Source organism: Nasonia vitripennis, chromosome 2, assembly GCF_009193385.2.
Source record: "Nasonia vitripennis strain AsymCx chromosome 2, Nvit_psr_1.1, whole genome shotgun sequence".
Taxonomy (NCBI): domain Eukaryota; kingdom Metazoa; phylum Arthropoda; class Insecta; order Hymenoptera; family Pteromalidae; genus Nasonia; species Nasonia vitripennis.
In genome coordinates this window covers 9,383,594-9,410,060 of record NC_045758.1, presented here as the reverse complement: position 1 = coordinate 9,410,060, position 26,467 = coordinate 9,383,594, and the positions used below count along the sequence as shown (strand labels likewise).

The 26,467-nt window shown below is 34.5% G+C and overlaps 8 protein-coding genes and 1 long non-coding RNA gene across 16 annotated transcripts; 4 read left to right on the top strand and 5 right to left on the bottom strand.

The window, feature by feature from the left end:
• Window positions 1–333: 333 nt before the first annotated feature.
• On the top strand, window positions 334–2,471 carry LOC100116209 (UDP-GlcNAc:betaGal beta-1,3-N-acetylglucosaminyltransferase-like protein 1). 2 transcript variants are annotated; one of them, XM_001600697.6, is made up of 9 exons: window positions 334–721; window positions 788–1,010; window positions 1,072–1,136; window positions 1,217–1,282; window positions 1,350–1,513; window positions 1,584–1,739; window positions 1,813–1,942; window positions 2,043–2,192; window positions 2,253–2,471. In XM_001600697.6, exons 1-9 carry the CDS (start codon window positions 692–694, stop codon window positions 2,331–2,333), a joined length of 1,065 nt encoding a protein of 354 aa, XP_001600747.2. In that variant the 5' UTR covers window positions 334–691; the 3' UTR covers window positions 2,334–2,471. The 2 variants fall into 2 exon arrangements, with proteins under 2 accessions (XP_001600747.2, XP_008207961.1); XM_008209739.4 differs by having other exon boundaries at window positions 2,043–2,466.
• LOC100679130 lies at window positions 1,948–4,708 on the bottom strand. The gene is made up of 5 exons (XM_003426764.4): window positions 4,013–4,708; window positions 3,686–3,939; window positions 3,001–3,611; window positions 2,830–2,935; window positions 1,948–2,756 (listed from the first exon to the last, which is right to left on the bottom strand). The coding sequence occupies exons 1-5, from the start codon at window positions 4,249–4,251 to the stop codon at window positions 2,608–2,610; spliced, it is 1,359 nt and encodes a 452-aa protein (XP_003426812.1). The 5' UTR covers window positions 4,252–4,708; the 3' UTR covers window positions 1,948–2,607.
• Window positions 4,590–8,445, top strand: LOC100116284 (inhibitor of nuclear factor kappa-B kinase subunit beta). The gene is made up of 12 exons (XM_008209743.4): window positions 4,590–4,730; window positions 4,821–5,153; window positions 5,223–5,413; window positions 5,588–5,746; window positions 5,826–6,043; window positions 6,132–6,239; window positions 6,332–6,461; window positions 6,563–6,981; window positions 7,072–7,356; window positions 7,440–7,601; window positions 7,679–7,918; window positions 7,996–8,445. The coding sequence occupies exons 2-12, from the start codon at window positions 5,048–5,050 to the stop codon at window positions 8,048–8,050; spliced, it is 2,073 nt and encodes a 690-aa protein (XP_008207965.1). The 5' UTR covers window positions 4,590–4,730; window positions 4,821–5,047; the 3' UTR covers window positions 8,051–8,445.
• On the bottom strand, window positions 5,155–6,717 carry LOC103316373. The gene is made up of 2 exons (XR_004226598.1): window positions 6,628–6,717; window positions 5,155–6,469 (listed from the first exon to the last, which is right to left on the bottom strand). It is a non-coding gene; the product is annotated as an uncharacterized LOC103316373 (long non-coding RNA).
• Window positions 8,446–9,000: 555 nt separating the features above from the next.
• Window positions 9,001–14,158, bottom strand: LOC100116321 (translocation protein SEC63 homolog). The gene is made up of 11 exons (XM_008209741.3): window positions 13,735–14,158; window positions 13,384–13,486; window positions 13,195–13,309; window positions 12,997–13,102; window positions 12,520–12,905; window positions 12,217–12,445; window positions 11,993–12,138; window positions 11,783–11,924; window positions 11,301–11,708; window positions 10,803–11,221; window positions 9,001–9,858 (listed from the first exon to the last, which is right to left on the bottom strand). The coding sequence occupies exons 1-11, from the start codon at window positions 13,856–13,858 to the stop codon at window positions 9,718–9,720; spliced, it is 2,319 nt and encodes a 772-aa protein (XP_008207963.1). The 5' UTR covers window positions 13,859–14,158; the 3' UTR covers window positions 9,001–9,717.
• A 428-nt stretch (window positions 14,159–14,586) lies between these two features.
• LOC100116360 (FACT complex subunit Ssrp1) lies at window positions 14,587–18,479 on the top strand. Of its 2 annotated transcripts, XM_008209740.4 has the most exons (13): window positions 14,587–14,830; window positions 14,915–14,976; window positions 15,171–15,356; window positions 15,439–15,654; window positions 15,732–15,907; window positions 15,983–16,118; window positions 16,199–16,302; window positions 16,381–16,509; window positions 16,587–16,878; window positions 16,966–17,274; window positions 17,356–17,799; window positions 17,972–18,043; window positions 18,127–18,479. In XM_008209740.4, exons 2-13 carry the CDS (start codon window positions 14,926–14,928, stop codon window positions 18,220–18,222), a joined length of 2,211 nt encoding a protein of 736 aa, XP_008207962.1. In that variant the 5' UTR covers window positions 14,587–14,830; window positions 14,915–14,925; the 3' UTR covers window positions 18,223–18,479. The 2 variants fall into 2 exon arrangements, with proteins under 2 accessions (XP_008207962.1, XP_031778511.1); XM_031922651.1 differs by having other exon boundaries at window positions 14,657–14,976.
• Window positions 18,423–20,087, bottom strand: LOC100116397 (TP53-regulated inhibitor of apoptosis 1). 4 transcript variants are annotated; one of them, XM_001600856.6, is made up of 3 exons: window positions 19,770–20,075; window positions 19,077–19,241; window positions 18,423–18,930 (listed from the first exon to the last, which is right to left on the bottom strand). In XM_001600856.6, exons 2-3 carry the CDS (start codon window positions 19,209–19,211, stop codon window positions 18,844–18,846), a joined length of 222 nt encoding a protein of 73 aa, XP_001600906.1. In that variant the 5' UTR covers window positions 19,212–19,241; window positions 19,770–20,075; the 3' UTR covers window positions 18,423–18,843. The 4 variants fall into 4 exon arrangements, with proteins under 4 accessions (XP_001600906.1, XP_016837792.1, XP_003426814.1 ...); XM_016982303.3 differs by lacking the exon at window positions 19,077–19,241 and adding an exon at window positions 19,270–19,454 and having other exon boundaries at window positions 19,770–20,065; XM_003426766.5 differs by lacking the exon at window positions 19,077–19,241 and adding an exon at window positions 19,270–19,436 and having other exon boundaries at window positions 19,770–20,005.
• A 452-nt stretch (window positions 20,088–20,539) lies between these two features.
• LOC100114665 (probable nuclear transport factor 2) lies at window positions 20,540–23,636 on the top strand. Of its 3 annotated transcripts, none has more exons than XM_003426767.5 (5): window positions 20,618–21,106; window positions 21,237–21,308; window positions 21,548–21,646; window positions 21,939–22,090; window positions 22,846–23,346. In XM_003426767.5, the coding sequence occupies exons 1-4, from the start codon at window positions 20,999–21,001 to the stop codon at window positions 22,050–22,052; spliced, it is 393 nt and encodes a 130-aa protein (XP_003426815.1). In that variant the 5' UTR covers window positions 20,618–20,998; the 3' UTR covers window positions 22,053–22,090; window positions 22,846–23,346. The 3 variants fall into 3 exon arrangements, with proteins under 3 accessions (XP_001601236.1, XP_003426815.1, XP_031778513.1); XM_031922653.2 differs by having other exon boundaries at window positions 20,646–21,106; window positions 21,939–22,087; XM_001601186.6 differs by lacking the exon at window positions 21,939–22,090 and having other exon boundaries at window positions 20,540–21,106; window positions 22,846–23,636.
• On the bottom strand, window positions 23,327–26,095 carry LOC100116430 (4-hydroxyphenylpyruvate dioxygenase). Its single transcript, XM_008209744.4, has 10 exons — window positions 25,714–26,095; window positions 25,524–25,550; window positions 25,386–25,448; window positions 24,864–25,094; window positions 24,690–24,779; window positions 24,513–24,613; window positions 24,347–24,424; window positions 24,031–24,265; window positions 23,703–23,942; window positions 23,327–23,547 (listed from the first exon to the last, which is right to left on the bottom strand). Exons 1-10 carry the CDS (start codon window positions 25,714–25,716, stop codon window positions 23,473–23,475), a joined length of 1,143 nt encoding a protein of 380 aa, XP_008207966.1. The 5' UTR covers window positions 25,717–26,095; the 3' UTR covers window positions 23,327–23,472.
• Window positions 26,096–26,467: the final 372 nt, after the last annotated feature.

The following is a 26,467-nucleotide window of genomic DNA, read 5'->3' as shown; positions in this document are numbered from 1 at the left end:
ATACAGTGTTTTCATTCTGTTATTACGAGAGATAAACTCGTGGGTGAAACTAATTATACTTCGTGTCGGAGCTTATTCGAGCTTGTGGTTTGAAAAATAATAAAGAGGTAATGATTTTTGGCGCGAATTTTGATTTACTAAACGCGTTTATTAGAAAAATCACGACATAATACGTTGGCGAGGCAAAGTATCATGTATAAACTCGAGGGAATTGAGGTAACTTGATTAATTCAATAAAAAATAAAAATACCATTAGCAAAGTATATAATTGGAATCTACCGTCGATATCTTACAACTCGATTGGAGTGCAATATGGCCGGATGTCGATACAGTAGATCACCAACTCAAGTGATATAGTTTAGATTATTTTGCGTGGGAGTATGACTCTGACAAAAATAACACGTTCTTGTTGTCAGAAAATATTTTGTTTTGTTATTGTATGTTATTGTATCCTAGATCAAGTTTTTACTGTTAGTGACACGTAAATACATAAATAATTTTATGTATAATTGCTAATTTAGCGTTTTATTTCTGGCTTTGATTAAAAATGTGCCTTCAGTGTGAAATGTTGCCTAGATTGTAGTTTGACAACCTGTGATAGGTTAGGCCTGTGATATAAAAAAAATCATTAATCAATCAAGCTAACTTGATTAACCCTTTTTCATAAAAATGAAAAATATCTGTGGTTCCAATGGCCTTAAATTCCACCAAGCCACTAGTAGTAAGTTGATTTTTCTTTAAAAAATTTGATCAATAAACTTCATGACATTCTAACTTTGAACTCTAGTCAATCATTATACCTATTTACAATGGAAAAAGTTGGATCGATACCTGCTTCGAAGCAATCACAATGCAGACTGTCATATCTTCTATGCACTTAGAAGTAGCAGTATGTGAAGATGCAAGTACCGATGGAACATTAGAGTTAATAGAGAGATGGAGAAAAAAATTTGATGAGCTATCCATCAGCTTAAAAATATTCAAAAATGAAACTGGGAAGCCAAAAGGAGGTACATATATTTGTTAATTTGAGTTAATAATTGTTCTCAAAACCAACCATAAAATTTTCAGTTGGATATGCAAAAAATAGAGCTGTGGAAGTTTCAACAGGGGACTACTTGTGTTTTCAAGATATCGTGAGTAAAAACAAATGTTAGTTTATCATTTACATTACATAGGCTGTAATAATTCTAACAAAACATTATCAAAACTACAGGATGATATTATGCTTCCTCATCGCATAGAAATTCAATATAGATTAGCCAAAGATAATCAAAGTGCAGTAAGTTTACAATAGTCAAAACTCAAAATAATGTTAAATACGAAAATTAGAAATTTATTCTATTCAGATTATAGGTGGTAGATTTAAAAGAAAACCAGAAAATTCCACAGAGAGATTTGTTCGCTGGGCAAACAATCTTTATCTAGAGCAATTAAAGATCCAAATTTATACATCTCATGGACCAACTGTAATAATGCCAACATGGTTTTGCCACAGAAACGTTTTTAATAAGTAACATTAATTTAATTGAAATATTCGATTTTACCCCAAACCATTGTTAGTTACACACAAAATATTTTAGTGTTACTGGTGGATTTTCTGAAAAAGGTCATGGCACACCAGAAGATTTACTGTTTTTTTATTCACACTTGGACAATAATGGAGACATTTTAAGAACTGATGAAGTTATTTTAAATTATATGTATCATCCTGCTGCTACTACATTTTCTATAAAACAGTATGTGTCAGAGCATTTAATCACTGTATCTCTGTGATGCTATTTTTTGTATGACATTTTTATTCTCTTATAGGCAAACGATATTTGAAATTAGAGTTGCTCGTTTAGAAAAAATAATTTTACCAAACTGGCCTGCTTTTACAATATGGAATGCAGGAAAAGAGGGGCGACAGTTGTTCAGAAGTTTGAATCAAAGATTTCAAGTAACTTACTTTCCTTTCATGCAAATATCATTTATTATAAAATATTTTACAAAAATTCAGTCAAGAAACCGATATTTAACATTTTTAAACTTTATTTCAGAAACGAGTGATAGCTTTATGTGACGTGGACGAGAAAAAAATAGGACGAAAATATACACCATACGATGCATTCAAAAGAAAAGCTAAAGATCCTATCCCTATAGTACATTTCACAGAAGCTCAGCCACCTTTTATTATTTGTGTAAAACTAGTAAGTTTTACAAAGTCAAGTGAAAACAACATTTGTAATAATGAACATTTTTGTTTGCAGGATATGACAAACGGTGTTTTTGAAGATAATCTTAAATCATTGTACTTAAAAGAAGATGTTGACTATGTGCTTTTCAATTGAAGTTTTTACATATCTATTAAATAATATAAATTATATAAAGAGATTTATAACACTTTGTTTACAACGTAAATCTTGCACTTAAAATTGTTTAACTGTATGAGCAAAGATAAAAATAAACTATTAAGTTACTGAACGAAATTCACTTATTTATGACAATCATAACGAAAAAATATTAATTTAACTTTTACTTGCGTCACCTAATAATATTTAACACGTTTGACGAAACTTGGGTAATACTTACACATTATAAATAAGAAAAGTACGATAGATAAAATTACGCAGTCCCGATCGCCGAGACTTTTGCTAGTTCCAAGAGTGTGGATTTCTCTAGAACAACCACATCATTTTCTTCATCATCCTTATCTTTTTCATCTTTTGGAAGTGAAAATTTACCTTCTGGGTCTTGCAGCTGTTCTCTACCATCTGAAAATGAAAATAATTATAAATTCGAGTTTATTAATTATCTCTTTTTACGAGATTCATGATCTATACTTACGCAATATTTTCATGGTGTATTGAGATTCATCTGAACTCTTAGCTAAAACTTTAGCAATTATCACACTTGATAATTGTGGAGTATAATCTTCTGCCATTCTAAAAACCTATATAATATTTTTTAGTAAAAACATTTTCAAAAATAAGCAATAAAAATGAATTTAACTGATACCTTGAAAGATACAGTATCATCTGCTGCACTTTTGTTTGACATTGAGTTCTCTTTTATCCTTTCTGGTTCAATCATTGATTTACTTGAACTCATACTATTTGCATGCGATTTATTTATATTTGTGCTAGTATCTACACTCATGGAAGTTTCATTTATGGTTTCTGGTATGTAATCCCTTTTTATCCTCTTGTGTTGAAAAGTTAAAGGCGTTGAACTCTGTCTCAAATTAAGGAGGGCAGCAAGATCCTTATTTACAGACTGCTTATGTTTAGTATCACCATTTTGAATGTTATTAACATTATTATCTGAAGCTGTATCTTCGTCGTCAAGACCTTGGAATCGAATATGTTTTCCAGAAGAAATCAGAATGGAATCAATAATCTTTGGCTTTTTACCAGAAGTTTCCATGAGAGATGTGTCACTTTCAGGTACTATCTCTGTTGGCTTCCTCTGCTTCCTTTTACGCACGCGTTTCCTTTTGTTTGATACCATACTGTCTTCTGTGATACTATTATCTTCGGTTATATCTTCTGTTATCTTAGAATCCTTGGTATCATCTGCGATTGTTTCATGCAAAGCTGTGCGATACAGGCTACCGGTAAATGAAATTCCTGCCAAGTCATAAATTTGTTTCAACTATACTGCTTTAAATATAAAAAAAAGCAAAAGCATAATGTTCGCAAACCTGATGTGTTTTCTATGGTTTGCATCAAGTTATTCTGTGCTGAAGACTTTTCCGAATTACAAGATTTATCAGAACTTGCATTACTGACCTTTTCTTGGAACAATGTAGGTGGTATGAGAAAACCATTTTGTACTTCGTTGGAAGCTTGGTGTGTTTGGTGTGAAATTTGGTTTAGGGATTGCTGTGAGGTTTCATTATGTCTTTCACTTTTCTCTACTACTAGGCTGCTAGTAATGCCTGTACCAGGAACAACGCTGAAAATACAAAAATTGTATAAAGAAAAATTAAGAACTAACATGTGATCACACCATCGATGATAATACTCACACGACAGTGTCGTTATTTTCCAAAATTCGAACGTCTTCTTCAAAAGGGAGGAAAAAGTAAGTCTCGTCGGACCTCGACAACAAGTGAAACGGCTTTTTGATATCAAATAACTTTCGAACGTGTTCGGCGAGTTGACTAACGTAGAGAATTTTCGAGCTGTCGATATAAACCCAACTGTTTTGTCGGGCGTCCTTATAAATCCTGGATATATCCGTTTTTACTCGGAAATCTCTCCTCATTTTCGCTGTTTTCCTTAATTCTTCGCCGGTTAAAAGGAAGTATCAGCAATCAACAAATAAGCAGCAAAATGCCGGTCCTCTCCTCTCAAGTTTTCTTCGAATTCTAACCCTATCCCTATACATTAACTTTACCGCCAGACTCGAAAGCGGATTTTCAAGTGATGCCTACACCGACAATCTTCAGATCATAACGACAATTTTGTTTTGGTGCTCAGTAACTATCTTCAAGTCACTGAATGTTTAAACGATTTCCCACGATGACTTACGTTCTTGGATTTCCTGAGACGTAGATTTTAAAAATAGACTATTCGAGTCCTAGGCTTATGAATAAATAAAATAGATTTTTAATCAAGTTTTTGTGTTTATTTTAATACATTGTTGTTAATTTTTACTCGAGTATTCGCGCTAATAAGATGGCGCATGTGCGACGTCAGTATTCAGAACGCGCACTGTTGACAGTCTGGCAACAATGTAAAATTGTAAATATAGACAGAGAAGGATTTCAAATAAAACATCGGCATTAGCATTTTTATTATTGTCTTCCTTGTTTTCTTTTTTTTCTGAAACAGGTGGTTTTTCGTATATAGAACGATGGGAATGATCAACAGGACTGTACTTACGTGCATTGGAAAGAATCGATATAAAAGCTTTGCTTATTACTGAAATTGTTTCAAGTGCTGTGCATTTTATAGTTTTTACTTATACATATGCTTTGAGTTATTCTTATCTTATCAGGCATTATCACATATATATGTAAAGATCTAAGTAATTTGATTTTTACTTTATTATAATAAATATGGCACAGAAAAGCTATGGAAATTGGATATACGAAAAAATGCTTGGAGCTGGAGGATTTGGTCAAGTTGAATTGTGGAAGGAAAAATACACAAATAAGAGAATTGGTTTGTGAAATGTCTTAAATATAAGTTTTATTTGTTATGAATTATTCACATGTCACATTTAACTTGTAGCCATAAAGAAATGCATGTTACCAAAAGGTAGTATAACAGATCGGCAGATGGAGCGATGGAAACAAGAGATTGAAAATATGAAACACTTCAATCATCCAAATATTGTCAAATCAGAGCAAGTTCCTCCAGAAATGGTCTTAAATTCACCAGTGCTATGTATGGAATTTTGTAATAAAGGTGATTTGCGAAAGGTATTGTCTTGATATAATTACATTTATGCTTATATATCAAAGAATTACAATTATTCTTTCTAATACATAGTATTATAAAAATACTTTTCAAAATGATCATCAAATTTTACGAATCATACACTACATTATTCAGAAAAATCTTATAAATTGATAAGGAGCATATGTTTTAAATAGGTATTGAGTAATCCAGAAAATAGTTGTGGATTATTACAAAATGACGCCTTAACAGTTATGAAAGATATTTCCTCAGCTGTTATGTATTTACATTATAATAATATAACTCACAGAGATCTAAAACCTGATAATATTGTACTACATGAAAAAAATGGAATGGTAAATAATAATGTCATACTTAAACTAGATAAATTGTGCAAATATTTGAATTATTAAAGAAATTTGTGTAAAACCATAGGTTGTTTATAAATTAATAGACCTTGGATATGCAAAAGAACTTGGAAGCACAACAATGACAGCATCTCTAGTTGGAACATTCAATTATGTTGCCCCAGAACTTTTTTGGAAACAAAAGTATACTTGCTCGGTTGATTATTGGAGTTTAGGTATTACATTTTTTGAAGTTATAAGTGGACACAAACCTTTTCAACCACATATACAAGATTTACCAAAGTGGTAATACTAATTATACCTTCTGTTATTATTTCAATGTACTCAATAGACAATAGACAATTACTAATAGATATTCATACATATTTTACAGGATAGTTTATATGAGACAAAATAAAACATATGAGCAGATATGTGCTCTTGAAATTGGAGAAAAAATTAAATTCTACGATAATATAATTTATCCTAATGATTTATCAGAGTAATTAAAAAAAAATAATAAATATTTTTTTTGTATGTTTTGATTTAGTAAGCACTGAAAATTAATGATTATATAATTTTTTAATATTGCAGAAGTATTTTAAATAAAATGGTTGAATGGTTTCGAGTGGTTTTGCAATGGAATCCAAGGAAAAGAGGTAAACGTCCTGATTCTGATGAAGTTGTTGTGTTCCCCATGTTGAGAGAAATATTTCCATGGAAGGTAGATATCTGAAAAATTAAATACTGTATCAAAAATTTATTCATATGTGTTCAATACCAATTTTAAAATAATAATTAAAATAAGATAATCCATTTTTGCAGACTATCAGTATATTCTTTGTTTCATTGTACCGAATGGTTCAATACACTGTATATAGTAATAGTACCTTTGGTGAATTACAGCTATGGATTGAACAACAAACTCGAATTCCTATCAATAGACAAGTGATAGCTGATACAGCTGGATTGGTGTTTAATAGAAATCAAAATTATGAAAGTATTAACTTGTCATCTATTCCTCAAACAATGTTATATGTGTATGATCACTGTAATTTAGTACTAACAGAAGAGGTATTATCAGATGGTCCTAAAATTCCTGAAATACTTGACACAATGGTATGTGAACCAACTGCAATCAAGGATCGTCCTTTGCTAAAACAATGTTATACTGCTATTATTTACATTATGAGATATGAAGTGATGTTATTTAAGCAATATACCTTCGCTTTATGCACAAAATTGTAAGAATCCTTAAAACTTTCTTGTATTAATTTATTTATGTGAATTTCACTTTCTAAAAAATATACAATTAATAACTATGCTCATTTTAGAGATATGATCATCGAACGATCAAACGTTTTGAACAATAATATCAAAACTAGTCTACCAGAAGCAGAAGGACTTTTAGCTGAAGTGAGCACATCAATAAGATCAATAATACCCGAAATTACACCTAGTGAAATAATGGGATCAATGAACAATCTATTTGATAAGATTCAAACTCTCTACAATACTATTAACGAAATAAAAAATGATACAGATCATTATAGTCAACAGATGAAAGAAGCTTTTGATACTGAACAATTTTTGCAAAACATAGATAAATACTCAAAAATGTGAAATATAAATTTGTTTAATTTTATGCTATTTATTACTATTTATCTAATTTTTTAAATAAAATATTCGGCTTTGATTTTAGGTATGAAGAGTTCTTAAAAATGTATCAAACTTTTAGCAATGACGAGAAAAAGAGTCCTGACTATATTACTGATCAAGTACGAGTACTATCAGAAGTTTTTTATAAAATTGATGAACAAAAAATGCAGCAACTACAAGATCCAACGGCGCTTAAAATTATAAGGTATATATAATTTTAGTATAAAAAGTAACAAAGAAAATCAACAATATTTTGCTTTTTCTAAACTAATATATTTACAGGCAATTAGTTTGTTTTGATGAAAAAATCCATTATCATCATGAGGTAATCAATTCGTGCATAAAATTAATAATGTCTTATAGAAACACATTTTCTGGATTGTTAGATAACGTAAATCAAAGCGTAAATTTGGCACCCGAAATTCCAATATTGCCAAATATGAATGTACAACCGATGGTGGGTAACAATATACCCATTTATGATGACATTGAAATAAGAGACAACATTGCTTTGCGTGCTGCGTAAGTTTAGATTTTACTTTTGTCTCCAATATTACAGTAGAAAAATATATTAATAGAGTCATATTCTCACTTAACAGGATGGACCAGTACTTACAAGATATTCAACAAAACTGGCAAAGAATGAATTTATAGAGGATAAAAACAAATATATTAGTTCATATATATTAGAGTTGTTAAAATAATAAATACTTCTATCCACCTAGTTTGTATCCATAAATAGTGTTATAGTAAATCTCACATAAAGGAGAGATGAGACATTGAAATTAATGAAATGAAAGTATATATTAAGGATGTTAAATTCGTTGTGATGTTAAATAATTTGATTTCTATTTGATTTTGTTAGTAACTCGTTGACATTGTACAGTTTTTATAAAGTTATTATATTTTGTGGACAAATGTTAAAATAAGGAATGTAATGCAATGTTTGTATTGAATAATGCACTATTTATATTTCATAGTTAAAAAACTGTTGGAAATACTTTCATATTTTCATCATCAATATTTTTAATAAAATTTATGTTACAAAATTACCTTAATTTCTTCTAGGTACGTAATGTCGAACGCCCCATTTTATATTAGCTTGTTCATCCGTTTTCACAAAAGAATAAACTGGCCCGTTAAAACCAATAACCGTAAGTCTTGCTTTCCAATCGGGACTAGAAGCTAGGCAATCATAGCAAAAATATTGAACAAAAAAAAAAATATTTATTCAAATTCTGTAATAAAATGTATAGTGCTTACATTTTGAAATTCCAAACAAAAATAAAAATAAAAAAATCGATACAAAATTTAAAACGTTCATTGCAACGATGATGTTGACTGTTAAGCAGTAAAGTATGCACTGATAGGTTAAAGACTCGAAGCCTAAAAGATTTTACAGTTAAGAGAATAGAAAGCGCAAAAAATTTCACGCTTGGTAAATCGTTAAAGGGCTGCGGCTATCGCGACAGCTTTCACTTCTATTCAAGAAAGAAGGTCACTTTTTAGCCGATGACAAACAATTAAAGTAAAATAACCATTAAAATGCTAATTTTTAAATTTAGGAAAGTTCGGGATTTAGAGAAAAATATATCGTTTCTGTATTAAATTAAAAATAAATATTGCTTTATTAATTCTATGAAAATATTTACGCTTCATGTAATAAAATTGGTGTTGAATAATCCGGTAAATCGATAAATGAATTAAAAAGTTACTCTAATTCCCAAAAAAATATTAACATAATCAGTGATTTCGATTGAAAGTTGACATTTGAGCAAATAAATAAGTAAAAAATCGGAACACAGAGCATAGTTGAGCTGCCAAAAATTAAAATTACTTAAAAAGACTACTAGTAAAAATTTATTTTCATCTTAATCAATATTAGACATTGTATAGTTAAACATATAGACAATTCCATTTTATTAAAAAGTTGTGCACACATGCTCTCCAAAAATCAATAATCAATTAACAATGATAAAATAAATATCGTACTCTGTTCCATTTCTTTCGATTTTTTTCATCATATATACGCTATGCACGATTCAGCTGAAAAATTCCACGTATTGCGCTACTTCCCCAGTATGTTGTTAAATTATGCACACATCAACTATATATACTATATATTTTCACATACAAAACACCCGTCCAGTCTATAGTATTTTTTCATGATCCTCTGATTCATCCTTCTCCTGGTTCTTCGTTATATAGTTTTATTTATTAATATCCCTTTCATGCGCAGAAGTCGACATGAGCCGTTGCGCTTGGTGCGCTCACGTCGTCGGCGCGTCTTTTGCCTTTCTATTCGGAGACACAACAAGTGTTCATTCATTGTCACTGATGTCTTCGTCAGTCGTGAACTCGGAATGTTCGTCTGCGGCGTCGACGTCCTCAGCCGTATCCTCGTCCGACATCTCCCATTGCGGGTGATCCATCGGAATGGGCGCTGCCTCTTTCACGTCCAACTGTTACAGATATTGCGATTAATTAATAAAAGAAATGATGCTTAATGGAAGAAGACACGAACGCATTGACGCCAATTATTCTGTAAACTTGTATTTATAAAGAATTTGAACTATTCAAGCGTGCAGAAATTACGTAAGACATTTCAGTTGATACATGCGCTGCCAGAACGTAAAATTTGCTTTGAAAATAGATAACACGAAACGCTTTATCGTAAAAATAACAAAGCTACCATTTTCTCTCAGCACGTTTTATTGAACTCATGATTATCAAACAGCATAAAGATTAACATAAACTTCGCGGCACCAAGGTTGTTGCGGAACATGCAGACGAAATAGTATTTAATTTTTTTGTAATTGTAGATCCAATAAAATACGAATTTTTTAATTCGCTTTTAGATATTGTTTATTATACTTTTCAAAGAATATTTTACGATCCACATATGTGATTTATAAATGAGGAAAATTTGGTATTTTTATAAGAATTCACGCGTTAAGTAAACAGTTGCTCAACACTGACGTGGTGATCGAAATTCATTCTAGAAATGTTCAATATAGAAATGCAAATACAAGAAATCCATTGAGTAGCTCAACGGACACGAAGCTGTGTAAAAATATGTTATAGCAATATTATATTATATTTAATAAGTTCTTCAAAAGTTATGCGACTGAATACTTCGTAATAGTAGATTACGCACATTAACGAGTTAACCGCGTTAAATAATGGCCGGTTTTTGTTGAACCATGCTAATTTACCGACCAATAGGCATGAGCTCGACAAAAAACGAATAAATGACTAGCTAATTAAATGCATAGTCATCTTTGTACTTTTTGCAAATTTCTTTCTATAAAATGTTTTAATCAAGGATTCTCGGGTATCGCATCTTTTATAAAAACTAAAACCACGTTAAAATTACGAAGAAAAAATAAACAAAACACAGCCATACCTTAATATCATGTAGTTGGTCGAAACCAAGGTAGGAATCGCTCCTGAGACAGACCGTGAAAGTATAGACGTTGGGCCAAAGAGGCGCGGTAAAGCGTAGCTGGAATTCCTCGGTGTCAACGAGCGAGGTCACATGAACCGGCGCCGTCAGCAGAGTCAAGCTCTTGCGATCGCAGATATACACCCACCAATATTCTTGCTTCACCTCGGGGAAGTAGGGGCAGTGTACCTGGTGCGAGTTGTTACTGCGACCTTCGAGAATGCGGTCGCGTTTCGATAGCCGCTGCTGGAACTTGTTCCATTCGGTATCGTCATCACCCACTTCCGAGTCCTGCTGTCGTTTTTTCGCAGTTTCTGGCGAGCTATCCTCGTCATCACTGCTGTCACTCTTGTTAGCCTCACTGTCGCTTGCGTCTGAAGCTAAATTAAGCGTTTTATTACAATCGAATATTTGACGATATCTATGAAAATCGTCCAGTCATTTTGAGCTGAAGCTTACCATTCGCCTTTTCCTTGGTACTTTCCTTGGTTTCCTTGGCTTCCCTGTCCTCCTTCTTTTCCTTCTTGATTTTCGGTGATGCGCTATTCTGTTGACTAGAAACGCCGTTTTCGCTCGCTGCTGTGGTTGGTTTGGTCGATGCTGGCTTCTTGTTTGGCCCCTTCTTGCTGTGCGACTTCTTTTGAACTTTACGCTGCCGCATCCATGCAGGCTTCTTAGCTGCTGCCTGGTTCTGATCGTCTACCTCGTCCTTCTCCTTTTCCACGTCTTCCTTTGAATCCTCGATGACTGTCTTCTCCTTGACCGTGTCGTCGCCAAACAGGTGAGCCATATCCTTGCGAGTGAGGGTAACGGTTACAGTTACGATTGCACCTGCCGTGTAATCGGTGGAGTTCTCGTCGTCGATAACTAGAATTTACGGATTCGTTACCACGTTGGCCGATGCAATATAAAAATAAGTGTATCTCAAAATGTTCAAGTACCTTCAGATCTAACTTTGAAGTCAATAAAAGGCATATTTCCTAATACTTTCATTATATCATCAAATTGACTATCAGACAAACCACGCAAAATTGATCTTCTATCCTCGCGCTTGAGCTGCGCAAATTCTTGAAGACTTTTGACCTACAATGAAGATTCATATAAATACTTAATTGAACAAGTAAACAATTTGATAGTTTTCTGATATATACCTTCTTAGCTTTGAAATATTTAAGGTGATCTTCTGAAATGTGAGGTAGCTGCAGTAGAGGATTCTTAAACTCCCAAAAAGCTTGGACAATCATAGGAGAAAGCTTCATGCAGTTTTCAATTGTTGTTATTGTTGGCAAGTGCTGAACTGAAATTGAACGTAATGTTAGATTGTTTTTACCAATATAAAAGTCATAAATTATATGATACTATTTTGTTTACAAACCTTGTCTAGCATAAGCTAATACAATGAGTTGATTTACACAAGAAATCATTTCTTGAATCAAGTATGGACATTTTTTTACAATATATTGTCTATCTTTTTCTAGTGTCTCGGGGTTCAAGTTCATTCGTGATAGATGAGCATGTATCAAAGCTCTAGCTTTGATAGAATACATTAGGCAAAGAGGATATTCTCTGTTTTTCTCGCCCAAGTTTTGCAACTGTCTAATAAGCTGTAAAGCAAAGATTCAATGATTGCCTGTCATGATATTCAAATAAAAAATCAACAAATAACATGCATACATACTGCAGGTACTTCTTCATTATCCGACAACCTCTCCACTATATCAGCATTGTGCTTTTTTTCAAATTCAAAAGAAGCTCCAAGAACCATGATGATTCTCTTCAAAGTCATAGTAGGAGTATTATGGAAGAAGGCATAGTACATCTTTGTTGTGGCTAGTAAAACCTGGTCACCAGTGTATCTGATACTTCTGTACCACCACATTCCTACAGCAATGGGCAAGGCCAACATAAAGACAAGCGCATAGGCACCTAACACCCACATAGAATTTTCTTTCTCAACAATCCATGATGGCAAGGCTATACCAAAACCCATTGCACCTGGACCATCAGGATTTCCATACTTCTCCCAATTCGCCATTGCTTCTTTATCAGTCAATGCTTGGTAAGCTGAAAAATTCATAAGACAACATGAAAGTTCAGTTACAAAATAGCACTAAGTGAATAATAATAATTAAATGTTCAACAGTTAATATTTCACCTTTGGTTAGTCTCATAAATGCTTTTTCATTTCCAGTCTCTTTATCAGGATGGAGAATCAAAGAAAGCTGTCTGTAAGCTTTTTTGATTGAAGCAGCGGAAGAACCCTAGAATGTTAATATCCAAGTAGTCAATAAGAAAGATTGATTTACTTAGTACTTGCAAGAGAATCAAAAATAAAAAGCAAGGTTCAACTTACCGGTGAAACACCCAATATTTCATATGGGTCGAAGTTAGCCATCTCATAATCAAATTGTGAGACTTTGTAGGCAAGGAAGGCAAGCAGTACCCATCCTGAGATGATGAGTAATTTCCTGAAATATAGAATCATTATATTAGTACATTATGGACGTATCAAATGCTTACAGAATAGCCAAAGTGCATATACCTGAAGAGAGCTTTGGTTTCCTTCCAAGGGTCACTCTTCTGAAGAATGATTTTCTTCTTTTTGCATCCATCGCAGTGACACTCCTTCGTTACCTGTTCAGGATCTAAAACAGCGAGAGAAAACTGTTAAGCCTCAAACTCGTGCACCAAGGCACACTTTTCATTAAATAATTGGCGAAAAAACCGTTAACACCTTGCTCATCTCATTCTCTCAGCAGCCAATCCGCACACACATAGCGACATAACCAAAAACGCCCGAGAAATATCGAGCTAAACCGAGGAGCGGATAGTGGCTGACATTGTGAGTATGGAAAATCGTCGAAAATTGCAAAACGATATTATACATGCTTACCTGGCTTTGGGCGACGTGGCCACAGGTAAAATGTACTGGGTATAAGTAGTAGAGCCAGGAAGGAGAGCAGAAAGTAGAAAAACGTTCCTCCGCTCTCGTCATATTGAAATTTTTGACCGCTCATCTCTCATTAAATACTGGCGTTTTTGCGAACGCGTTGTCTTTGGTATTAAGTACGGTTCATTAAAGGCCGCTTGAAATTCCGCCAGTTTTCTCTCACAGATGAGCTTTTTCTAGGTTACACACGCCACACTCTATACTATTATACACAGCGCGCAGCGGACAGACTTGTCACCGCCAAGCGCAAGATTGCCAACTCAGCTCGGCTTTTCCGTTATGTGCCACGATTTGAAAAACACACGCCAGCAGCAGCACGGGCAAATACGTGTGCGGCACGCATATGTAGCGAGAATAATGAAACAGAAAGAGATAGAACGAGAGAGCTTATGGAGGAAATGCTCACGGAAAACCGCATGTGCTGACACCTGCGCTCGATAAAAAATCAACAAGTGATAAAGTACACTGTATACTTTGTTGTATTGAAAAATGTTGCAACAGCTGCTGTTCAGCTGATTGACGTTTTGTTGATTTTGTTACTGAAATTAGGTTTCGAGATAGCTTATTGTAGAGGTTATCGAATTGGGTTTTTGAGATCTTCATTACTACAGCTTTTTATCATTGGATTTACTTTTAATTTGGAAAATCAAAAGATGTTTTATGAGGATTTCCACAAACATAAACATATTATAAATAAAGCTACAGCTCACGGTCGAATGATATTTGTTTGGTTTGGTTTTTAGCGCCGTGTTACAAAATCTTGATTTTGGCGCCAACTCCAGGTGGCGCAGCAAAATTGTTATTTCCGGCCCACCACTACAAATTCTCCTGTTTTAGCAGAGGTGTATCGTATATGTGTGTACCTAGACTGTAGAGCGACTTTAGCAGCGAGAGCACCGCGCTTTTCCGCGTATAGCTTGTGAATGACGCGCCCGATGCTTTTGTTCGGCGACGTTTGAACGCGCGTCGCAACTCGTTTCTAACCTCCTAACGCAAGTAGTAGTTTATATAAAGTGTTTTTTGCCGCAAAGAAACGAAAGTGAGAATCCGCGAGTTTGTTCTGCGAGTATTTTGCACGTGCTTCGTCTTCGTTACTTATTCATACGTAATAACTTTCTTTTAGTCATTGCAAAAATGGATTTCCTGGACTATCCCGACATAACCGCTGAGGTTAAGGGCGCGATGGTGAGTTTGTTACAATTAGTTTTGCAACAAAAGTACACTTTGCTTGCCGACTTAAACATGTGGTTTTATATAAAAAAGATGCTCTGCCGTGGAAAATTGTTTAGAAAAACTTGTGTTATGCCGTGTAATACGTGTATTTTTGAAGTGTTCTGGTCTTCCCATGTATACATATACTGTATTTCTTGTATTTGCAGACCCCTGGAAGATTGAAGTTGACCGATCAGCATTTGATCTTCAAAAACCAAAAAACTGGAAAGGTAGAACAAATTTCTGCGTCTGACATGGAGATGGTCAATTATCAGAAGTTCGTTGGAACCTGGGGTCTTAGGATATTTTTGAAGAACGGAACTTTACACAGATTCAGAGGATTCAAAGAAGGCGTACGTTCATTTACTTGCTTTAGATGATAGTTTAATTTGTAATTTCAATCCAGATTATAATGATAGAAATATTTGCTTTTAGGATCAAGAAAAGATAGCCAAGTTTTTCAGCACAAACTATAAAAAAGAAATGTTGGAGAAGGAATTAAGTTTGAAGGGTTGGAATTGGGGAACTGCTAAGTTCTATGGTTCAGTACTGAGCTTTGATGTTGGACATCACACAGCCTTTGAAATTCCACTTTACGATGTTTCACAGTGTACAACAGGAAAAAATGAAGTCACACTCGAATTTCATCAAGTTAGTTTTTCTTCATTATTGTCCTTAAATCACATTTCATATTATATTTTTATCCAAAATATATTTTTACTCAACAGAATGATGATGCTCCTGTTAGTCTCATGGAAATGAGGTTCCACATTCCAGTAAGTGACACCAGTGATCAAGATCCTGTGGATCAGTTTCATAAAGAAGTCATGGAAAAAGCTTCTGTTATCAGTGTTAGTGGTGATGCAATTGCTATTTTCAGAGAAATTCAGTGTCTTACACCTCGGTAAATATTCTGGACATAATATAATGCAAATTCAACATTAATTTTCAATCTAATGATATTAATTTCTCTTTTCAGTGGTCGTTATGACATCAAAGTTTTCCAATCATTCTTTCAACTTCACGGTAAAACGTTTGATTACAAGATTCCCATGTCAACAGTGCTTCGACTATTCTTATTGCCGCACAAAGATAATAGGCAAATGTTCTTTGTGGTAAGTTAATTATTTAGTTATTTAGTGTCTTATTTTAATATTCATGCATGTATATTAAATGTGTTTTTATTCTATTTCAGGTTAGTTTAGATCCACCTATTAAACAAGGTCAAACTCGGTATCACTATTTAGTTTTACTTTTCAATCAAGAAGAAGAAACATCAATTGAACTACCTTTCTCAGAGTAATTAGTCATTATTATTATATTTCTCCATAATTGTATTTTATTTCGTATCTATTTATAGTCGATTTTATTTTATAGAAAAGAACTGAAAGAAAAATATGAGGACAAATTAACAAAGGAACTTTCAGGTCCAACTTATGAAGTTTTGGGAAAGGTCATGAAAGTCATTATTAATAGAAAACTCACTGGTCCAGGAAGTTTCCAAGGGTATATAGTTATACTTGATAATTTTATGAGGTTCTTATTGAATGTTTTTTTTTATATTTAAATTTACTTATTTTCAGGCATTCAGGAACACCTGCAATTGGATGTTCATTCAAAGCCGCTGCTGGTTACCTTTACCCTCTAGAGAGAGGTTTTATTTACGTGCACAAGCCTCCTATTCATATTCGGTTTGAAGAAATTAGCTCAGTTAATTTTGCGAGAGGTGGAGGATCAACGAGGTCGTTTGATTTTGAAATTGAATTAACAACTGGCGTTGTACACACGTTTAGTAGTATTGAGAAAGAAGAATATGGAAAACTTTATGATTTCATCAATTCTAAGAAACTGAGAGTTAAAAATAGTAGCAAAGGTGTAAGTAGAACAATAAAAATACAAACAAAGATTGATATTTATATTTTAAATTCATACGGCTTAAATTTGATTCTTTTAATTCTATAGGACAAACCAGGCTACAATGATGACTTTGGAAATAGTGATCAAGAAGATGAGCCAGATGCCTATTTGGCTAGAGTTAAGGCTGAAGCAAAGGAAAGAGATGATGATGACGACGATGATGAAGATGAATCTACGGATGAAGACTTCAAACCTACAGCAGAAGAGAGTGATGTAGCTGAAGAGTACGACAGCAATCCTAATGACACCTCAGACAGTGATGCTGACTCGAATGCATCAGGTGGAAGTGGAAAGATGGAGAAAAAAGAAAAGAAGGAGAAAAAGGAGAAAAAGTCCAAGTCTGCCAAGACAGTGGTTTGTATTTAACTATGTAAATTATTGGATTTCGTTCAAGAAATGAGCATTTTCGTTCATAAAATAATTTTGAATTTACAGTCCGAAAAGCCCAGAAAACCGCGAAAGAGCAAGAAAGAAAAGGATGAAAACAAACCAAAAAGGCCAGCCAGTGCCTACATGTTGTATTTGAATAGTGTAAGAGAGGAAATTAAAGCAAAATACCCTGGACTTAAAGTTACAGAAGTTGTGCAGAAGGGTGGTGAAATGTGGAAGGAATTAAAAGACAAGTCAAAATGGGAAGAAAAAGCAGCAGAGGCTAAAGAAGAATACCTCAAAGCTATGGAAGAATACAAAGCTAGTGGAGGAGGTTCTTCTAAGGAGCCCAAAGAGAAGTCCAAGCCGGAAAAGAAGAGTAGTTCAAAGAAAGAAGTTAAAAAAGAAGTTAAAAAAGAATCCCCTAGCAAATTAATGGCTGGTGGATCTTTCAAGAGTAAGGAATACATCAGTGATGATGATAGTAGTAGCGATGACGGCGATTCGAAGGTGCGTATAATGCACACGTTGTGTGAAAAAAAAGTATTCGATAATCGTACGAGAATGTGATTTCAGCTTTGTGCACAATCGTTCGCACAAGATTAAATCACGTTATCGCACTAATATGGAAATTAACTCTTAAAGTTGTAATCTAAAAATTACATATCTGTTTCTTTTACAGAAGAACGATAAACGAAAGCATTCTTCAAGTGAAGAAGAAAGTGAGAAGAGCGACAAAGAAGAAAAGAAATCCGTAAGTGAACTGGCCTTTTTTAAAATTAAACATAGTTAGCATTATTTATGACTGACATTAAATTGTATTTTTTTTCCAACCAGAGCAAGAAACCTGCGAAGAAAACGAAAAAGGAATCGGAATCAGAAGCCAGCTACGCGGCATCTGATGAAGAATTTAGCGGTGCTGATAGCGACTGAAATTTTGGTCACATGCTGGATATATGACCGAATAATAAGTTGCTATGTTTCGGCAGTGTACAAAGTTAAAACATACATTTGTTTAAGATGCCTTCCCAAGACTATAGAATGGATACGTTTTCAAAATTTGTAACTGCATCACTTATTTTACCTATTTGTAACGAAATATTGCTATTGTTAATTTAATTGTTCATGTCGTGTTTCATGATAATAGTTTTATTTTATAACATTAATAAATCCATTATTGATTAAAACAATACATTTGTTTCTAATGGTCATTTTTTTATCTACAACGATCTTTGTATATTCTTACATTTGTGAGAAACGAAATTTCACTGTGAAACAATAGCGGCAGTACATAAAAATATTCACACGTGCTTCATCAAGTCACTTAAAATTAAATGGAAAACGTGTTCAATTCACATAACTAAATCATTGTAAATACACTATAGTCACATAAAGCAATTATACATCGGTACTATAAGTAGATAATAGTTGAGTTGACTTCTCATCATAGTATTTTATTTGAGGTAAAGATGTTGATGGTATTGCTTGCATAGAACAGGGAGTGCATATCACATATCTTAGCCATCGATTCAGGAGACTAGATTGTTGCCACTGTCAGCTTTGCGGAGTTTTTTCTTTGTCGGTCTCCAAATGGTTTATTTGTACATCATGCAGCTCGATTTTCTGCTCCTTCATGGCATTCTACAATAAAAAAAAATCGTGTTTAAAACCTGAGATTAATTTTTATCTTTCTGCAAGATATAATACTAGTATATTTATTATGTTTCGAAAATATTCTGGAAAGATTATTACTTTTCATACGTTTTTCTAAGTATCATTGAGCTTACCTCGATGCATTCCTTATACACTTTAAGGAATGGTGCACACATGGAATCATTATGATCGCCTTTAAGAAATTTTTCAGCGAACCAACTATTGAAGCAATTGTCATATTTTTCTTTTAAATCCCTGCATGCTTCCATATTGCAGCAGTTAAAGATTTAACAGAAAACCTGTGGTCATAAAAAATAAATAATTTACCTTGACGCATTGCTGGTAGACATTGAATAAGGAGGCACACATGGAGTCATTCGTGTCACCTTTCAGAAATTTGTCAGAAAACCATGTATTAAAACAGGTGTCGTATTGTTTCTTGAAGTCACTGCATGAATCAGCAAGACTATTCATGTGCTCTCTGCGATCCATTACTGAAAGAAGACGTTAGACTCCAATGGTACCGTATTATATATATATATATTATATACACAAACACGCATGGTATCAACATACAGTACATTTGTTACTAAAACAAAATATTCAATAAAATTAGCTCTTAAAGAATAATACTTTGAATTAAGCATTCATGCTATTTAAATTCATCGTTAGATATTAATAAAATCAATAAAAGCAATAATTTAATCGTATGCTAAGTATTTCAAGAATGTAAAAGCAAAAATTAAAGTACTTTTTTATAGCAAGGTTATGTTCTTATTGTTACTGTGCTAGAAAGCATGATAAATAATGATAATCATCTCACTTACTGTCTTGAATTATGGTGAATTAATCAAGCTTCAAATTTAAGGTGTCCATTTGCCATTGACCCGTCAGATTTTGCAATTATATCAAGGTAGATTCTCCAAGTGATGCAATTTGCTCCGAAAACGCGCTGCAGACACAGTAGGTGCGCGCGCGCATCCTATTCGATAAGTATTTCTGCAGTCTGCTAGCTACAAATGCTCCACGTGATTTCATGAAAAAATTGTATTATTTATCATCCAACAATTTCTTTTATAAGCTCGGACAGGCTTTGCAATTATATACGATTATGATTATCAAAGAGTGTATTGATAAGCATACGCATTAAACATCAGTTTACTCCATTTTTAATTAGTTTAGAGAGATAATTATTATTATCTTTATGGGTAGATTTTAAACAAGGATTTATTAAAAAATGCATAAAGCGTTAGCAAAAAAAAAAACAAAACGCGGGTCTAAAACACAAAATTAATTTATTTATAAAATATATATGTATAAGTACTCAAGAACTGGTAAATCGATATTTATACCCTGTATGATTTAATACTTTATTTAAAGAAAAAATCCTTATCACGCCTACTATACGCCGGGGTTCTAGTGGTTGGTCGCCAAATTTTAATGCTTTAATAATTATTTATTTCCAAGTGGTAATAGGATTATTACTCGAGTTGAGGTTTACACTCATAATTTGGATTTAGTATACGTAAATGCAAAGGAAATTAAATATTGCTTGAACGTTTGTTTTTCTCCCTGTCCTAAATTTCACCTTCATTACTAGAATCTAAACTAACAGGGTGGACTACTATTGCGGGGTTCGTTCATGTTGCTATGTATTTGTCGTTATACTTGTACAATATATAATAAGTATAACGGCCGCTGCCGCGCTGCCCCGGTTGCCCGCGCGATTCGCGAAAAAGTGCATGTGTGTGTGTGTGTGCAGTTATACACAATCAAAGGCACGGAGGGAGCCGCAGCCGGGTACGGAGAACCTTCGCCAATATATATATAATATAATCATCGTTCTCCAGCTCTCCTAGCGGATCCACAGTTTCGAGAGAACTAAGTAGCCGAACTCGGACGCCTCGAAGAGGACACGCATCTGTTCCCTCGACAACTACTGTGCGGTTTTTTATTTTTAATTTCTCACATTGTATAGCCGGAGAACAAATTCGCGCGAGCGCGAATAGGTTAACCCGGGGAGAGACAGACAGAGAGACTTCCTAACCTCGAAACCATGGCGCTGAACCCCTCCTACGAGGCCATCGGCAAGGGCTTCGTCCAGCAGTATTACGCGTTGTTCGATGACCCGGCTCAACGACCGAACCTCATCAATATGTACAATGTGAGTACTTGTACGGTGCTAGATCTTGTACATACCTGTATCTCTTAGCCGACTCATGAACGGTTAACCTCTAAGGAGAACGGGCTATACATTTATTTATGACTGCTAATTTGTCCGTTACGCTTTTCAGACGGAGTCGTCCTTCATGACGTTCGAGGGATTGCAAATTCAGGGTGCCATCAAGATCATGGAAAAGCTGACGGTGAGTACTGATTTTGAATGTACCAAAGTTTTGATTTTTCAAAGTCAGCATATAGCGCTGCTGGTTTGTAAGTTTGAGCTTTGCTGCTTGGCATGTATTATTATTCACGCTATGAATTATTATAGTGAGAGACAAAGTTTGATATTCTAGCTGATTGTAGTTGTAAAGAGAGAATATCTTACAGTTGAAGGCATAAGATTGTACAACTCTGAACTAATGGAACCTTAATTTATTTTCAGAGTTTGTCTTTCCAAAAAATTAACCGAATAATCACAGCCATTGATTCTCAACCGATGTTCGATGGTGGTGTACTCATCAATGTACTAGGAAGGTTGCAGGTGAGCTTTAACTTGAATACTTCAAACAATTTCTTTCTAATGAGACAATGGAGAGAGATGTATGATATGAGATTTTTATGGGAGATCTTGTCGCAGAAACTTGCATAGAGCCTTTTATTATTTTTTCTTCTTGTTGTTTCTTAAATGTTGACTGGACACTGTAAAATTTTTAGTTTTATCGCTTAACAATTTTTCATGTTATACATTAAGCTAATGACAAGTGTCCAGCGACTATCTCTCTTTAAATCTACATCTATAATGGAAAACTCAGTGATCGTTCATGGTTGGGCAGACCGACGATGATCAACCACATGCGTACATCCAGACATTTGTCCTGACGCCAATCGGCACGAGCTTTTTCGTGCAGCACGACATCTTTAGACTCGCGCTGCACGACACTGTATAGACAACTAGGAACGGTTGTCCGCCGATCTTCATATCGTGGTAATCGCAGCCCCTCAAAATCTGTTGCAATTATTTTTGCTTTATGTTACATACTCTATATGCTTGGCTTGGTTTTGCCACCATTTGTGTACCCTGCCACACCCATCATGAAAATCTTTAGACTTAAGAGTCTAGTAACACTTCAAACCACCAGGATTTCAAAGAATATCAAAATTGACTCCACAATTGTTTAAGACATTTTGTTTCAAGATAAGACTTCTATTTAAAATAAATGCATGCTTATTCATTCCTTGATTAGCAGTGCTAATCAGAGTATGTTTTCTGAGGTCAGTTTATCAAAAAGCAATAAAATGCTTAACTTTAAGTTATTTTTTTCTTAGATTTTACAAAAACTTTAATTCAAAATCTATTACTAATCCTACTAATTGTACTGATAAAAATATCACATTAAAACTTTACCCTAAACACAACACACTAGTCCATTGTTTGTTTAAATCATAAATTTGCACTGCCTGTATAAATTATAAGAGTTCAATTAAAATGATTTTCTAGAGCATATTAAAGATTATTTTTTAATTTTTTTATTGATTAAGTTTTGATAAGCATGAGACAGAATAGAATATTGGAAGATTATTTTATTTTATTTTGTTAAGGGGATGTTATAATTTTACTAAACATAGTTGTCTTTACATGATTAACTATGCATTATAAATTCCCGCATAAAAATATTTATTCAAACAAGTTGAGATTTAATCATGAGAATTTTTAATCATCAATTAAATTTTGTATTACAGGCAGACGAAGACCCGCCACATGCCTTCTCGCAGACATTTGTGCTGAAGCCGCTAGGGCAATCGTTCTTCTGTCAACACGATATCTTTCGTCTGGGCATCCACGATACCATATAAGCGTGCGATTCTACTGACTCGAAGAGATCAGTGGTTAATAGCAAGAAATCGCGGTTGAAACTAATCGAGGACAAGTGAGCTAATTTTTCATCGTAAAAAAAAACATTTTTTCATTGTAAAGCACAGACAATGTTTGCCCCTCTTTAGATATCACTGTTTTATACAAAGCTGCTTACGTCTCGGCGAAAAGAGGATTTAAGAATAAATAAGTTTAATAATAACTAAGCCTCATTCTTTTATAATATTTTGTATTAAACTAATGATGAGGTTCTTTGAAAAAAAAATGCATAGATTCTCAGCTTTTTAACAACAAGAATATGGCAGGGCTATTATCAGATTCAGACAATAAAAATATGAAGTACATCAGTGAAAGTGATCTCTTCAAAATAGCTTTATTATTTACAATCTTATTTAAACACAATAGCTTTTATCACAAAAACGTCGTTTTTATTAACATCTACAATTAAGTCTTATTATTTATTTCTTAAAAATCCTAATCGACACGTCGAATTATTACAAATTGCCTCTCTTCGCTTGCTCCATTTCAATTGCTTCAAACAATGCTTGGAAGTTTCCAGCGCCAAAACCCTGGAAAAATTTTCAAAGTTTATAAAAGACATGTTTACCTACGTTTAAAAATTGATAATAAAATATAATATTTTTTTCAAAAAAAAAAATACGATTAACAATTTTATAAGTATAATCTGTTGACCATTCTATAATTTTATTGATTTTTTACTCACGTTGTGATTGCGTCTCTGAATTACTTCAATGAAGAGAGTCGGCCTGTCCTGCATGTTCTTGGTAAAGATTTGGAGAAGATATCCATCTTCGTCGTAGTCGATGAGAATTTTCAACTTCTGAAGAATGTCGAGATCCTCAACAACATTGACTCTGCTGGACTGCAGTTTCTTTCTCAGCGCGTCGTAATAGGTGTCCGGTACATCAAGGAATTGTACTCCTCTCGTTCGTAAATTAGTAATCTGTTACAAAAGCGATTAACAATGCTCATTAAAGTTGACGTTTTTTAAATTAAAATAATATATGTATTTAATAAATATGCAAACTTACGGCTGTTATGATGTCACTGGTGTTAAGCGCGATGTGCTGGACACCGGCGCCACCGTAATAGTCGACGTATTCCTGAATTTGCGAACGTTTCTTGCCGGGGGCCGGTTCGTTTATCGGCATCTTCACGGTTTCCTCCCAGTTTGTCATGACGATTGATCGCAAGGCTGAATATTCCGTGTGCAATTGAGTATCGTCGACCGACCAGAATCTGTGGAACTGCAGGAATTTCTCGTACCTGTATCGAAAGATCACGAGCCATGTATAATTGAGTTTACTTTCTTTTCTCTTTTTCCAAGTAATGTGTCATTTCTCTTACCACTTGGCCACTGATTCCATTTCATTATCTGGTTGATTTCCAACGATGTGATCGATAAACTTCAAGTCGATGGTAGGCCTGAAAAATGAAAGTAAATAATGTTAAAATTGTTTTAAAGTTAATGTAAAGTATATAGGAAGTAAAATATAAGCAGTTGTAATCTTACAAAAGTTTGACGATTGGGTCTGCAGCTTCTCTGCGATATCCTGGCAGGAAGAATCCCTTGTATCTCGTACGATCGACGAAAGTGTGCAGCGTGTCCCCATACTACAGTATGAACGTTAATTTATCAAATGTCCTTAACAGAATTTAACGTTTCAAAACTAATAGCGTTCACACTTACAGTCTGTACAGTTGCAAAGCGGACAACGCCGTATTCGTCTTGTTCTTCCCACAGATCCCGCACGATTTTCGCTCCTCTTTCTTTTGCGACCTGTAATTTCACAAAATTTTTGCGATAAGCATCAGATTATAGCCCTCGAATCTAGAAATGCCATTAAGATATAAGCGCGCGTACCTTGAAGATGGTATCGATGTCCTCGACGTTGAAGGCGATGTCGTGGACCCCGTCGCCGTGGCGAGAAAGGTGACTCGCCATTTCCTCGTCGTCAGGCTCGTAGGCTGACTCAAATACGAATACAATCTTATTCTGTCTAATAGCGTGTGATGCTGTACGCCTCGAACCAGTCTCCAGACCACTGTAGCCCAGGGGTTCGAACCCCATCCTCGCGCAGTAATAACTAGCCGCCTGTCCAAAACACATTAGGCGTTACACTTATATTTATAATTTTGAAATTATTCGAAAAATACGTATGCGAACTACGTGGTTACGTCGGGGAAATTAGAATCGGCTCTGCGAACGATAGCAGGATTAAAAAACAAACTTCAAGTATTTCCAGTTCACGCTCTCGAAGCATTGATTAATTATGCATTCTGGGCGATCAGTTTTGTTTGTTGAAATATTTCAAGTTTCCTATCGAGCACCTAGTATCTACTTTTCGATACGTTTAGCAGTAGGATAATTTGGCATTTCACTCACCTGCTTTGCATTTCCGACCCAGAATCTTATGTGGTCGAAACTCAGAAATTTTCCTCCGATTGGCTGTAACAAAATGCGACGATTAATTAGAAATCTACGATTGTTGCCTTTTATCGTGTCTTATTTGCATTTATTTACCTTGGGTCCTTTGTCGGTGTAGCTTGTCTGCGCAAATAAAAATAAACGAGTTAAATCATTGCAAATATTGAATTTAATCAAATGCTAACAATACACGTGTTTTTCCAACTTAAAAAAATACGTGTATTCAAATTGCAATTCTAAATATATTGCGTCCCTCTCATAATCGAAAACTCAAGCCGAAACTCACCATCGTGCCTTGCTAAATTGAGTGACGCTCGTATCCCGCAAGAAAAAGATCCTCGTCCCGGACAAAAACTCTCGGTATCGCTCTTGGTAGGTAAAGTGTCGCGGGTTCGATACCGATCCCGCGTTTAAATAAGCTCGAGCCCCCAACAGGTCTTCCGTGAGCTTGTGAGCCGATTGGTCGAGCCGCGGAGGCTTGTTTACCACCTAAACGAGTCCTCGAATCGCATAAATTGATAGCCGCTTTTTTCGTCTTTCTCTCTACTTTTTCACGTTCCTTTTAACGCGGATCGGCCGAGGTGGGATCGGCGATGCACACGACACCGGTGCGTGACTGGCTGGAGGCTTGTCCTCGCACGCGTACGCGTGTCACGCTGGCTCGTGGACTATTTCGCAAAAATCTATGGGTGACGCCTATTTATGCTTGTTTAGTAGATTTTTGCTTACGTCTGGAGATCGCGCGATCTGTACCGTAAGGACCGGAGGCGGGGAGTAGATGAGGGTGGTTCCGAGGTCTCGGAAATTTTTCAATTTCAAGCCGGACATCTTTTGTTTGTTTCTTGTAAGTTGATAAACTCGTAGAAAGAGATGCTGACGCTTGATTGGGTAAAAAGTTGCCGAGGTATTTAGCACAATAGAAGAAATTCAGTCAACAAAATTTTTTTGATTTATTATAATGAGCCTATTGTCGTTTATCCAAACGGCGTTGTTTATGTCATTCTATACTTGTTGTTTGTGTACAACTTTATGAATCCAAG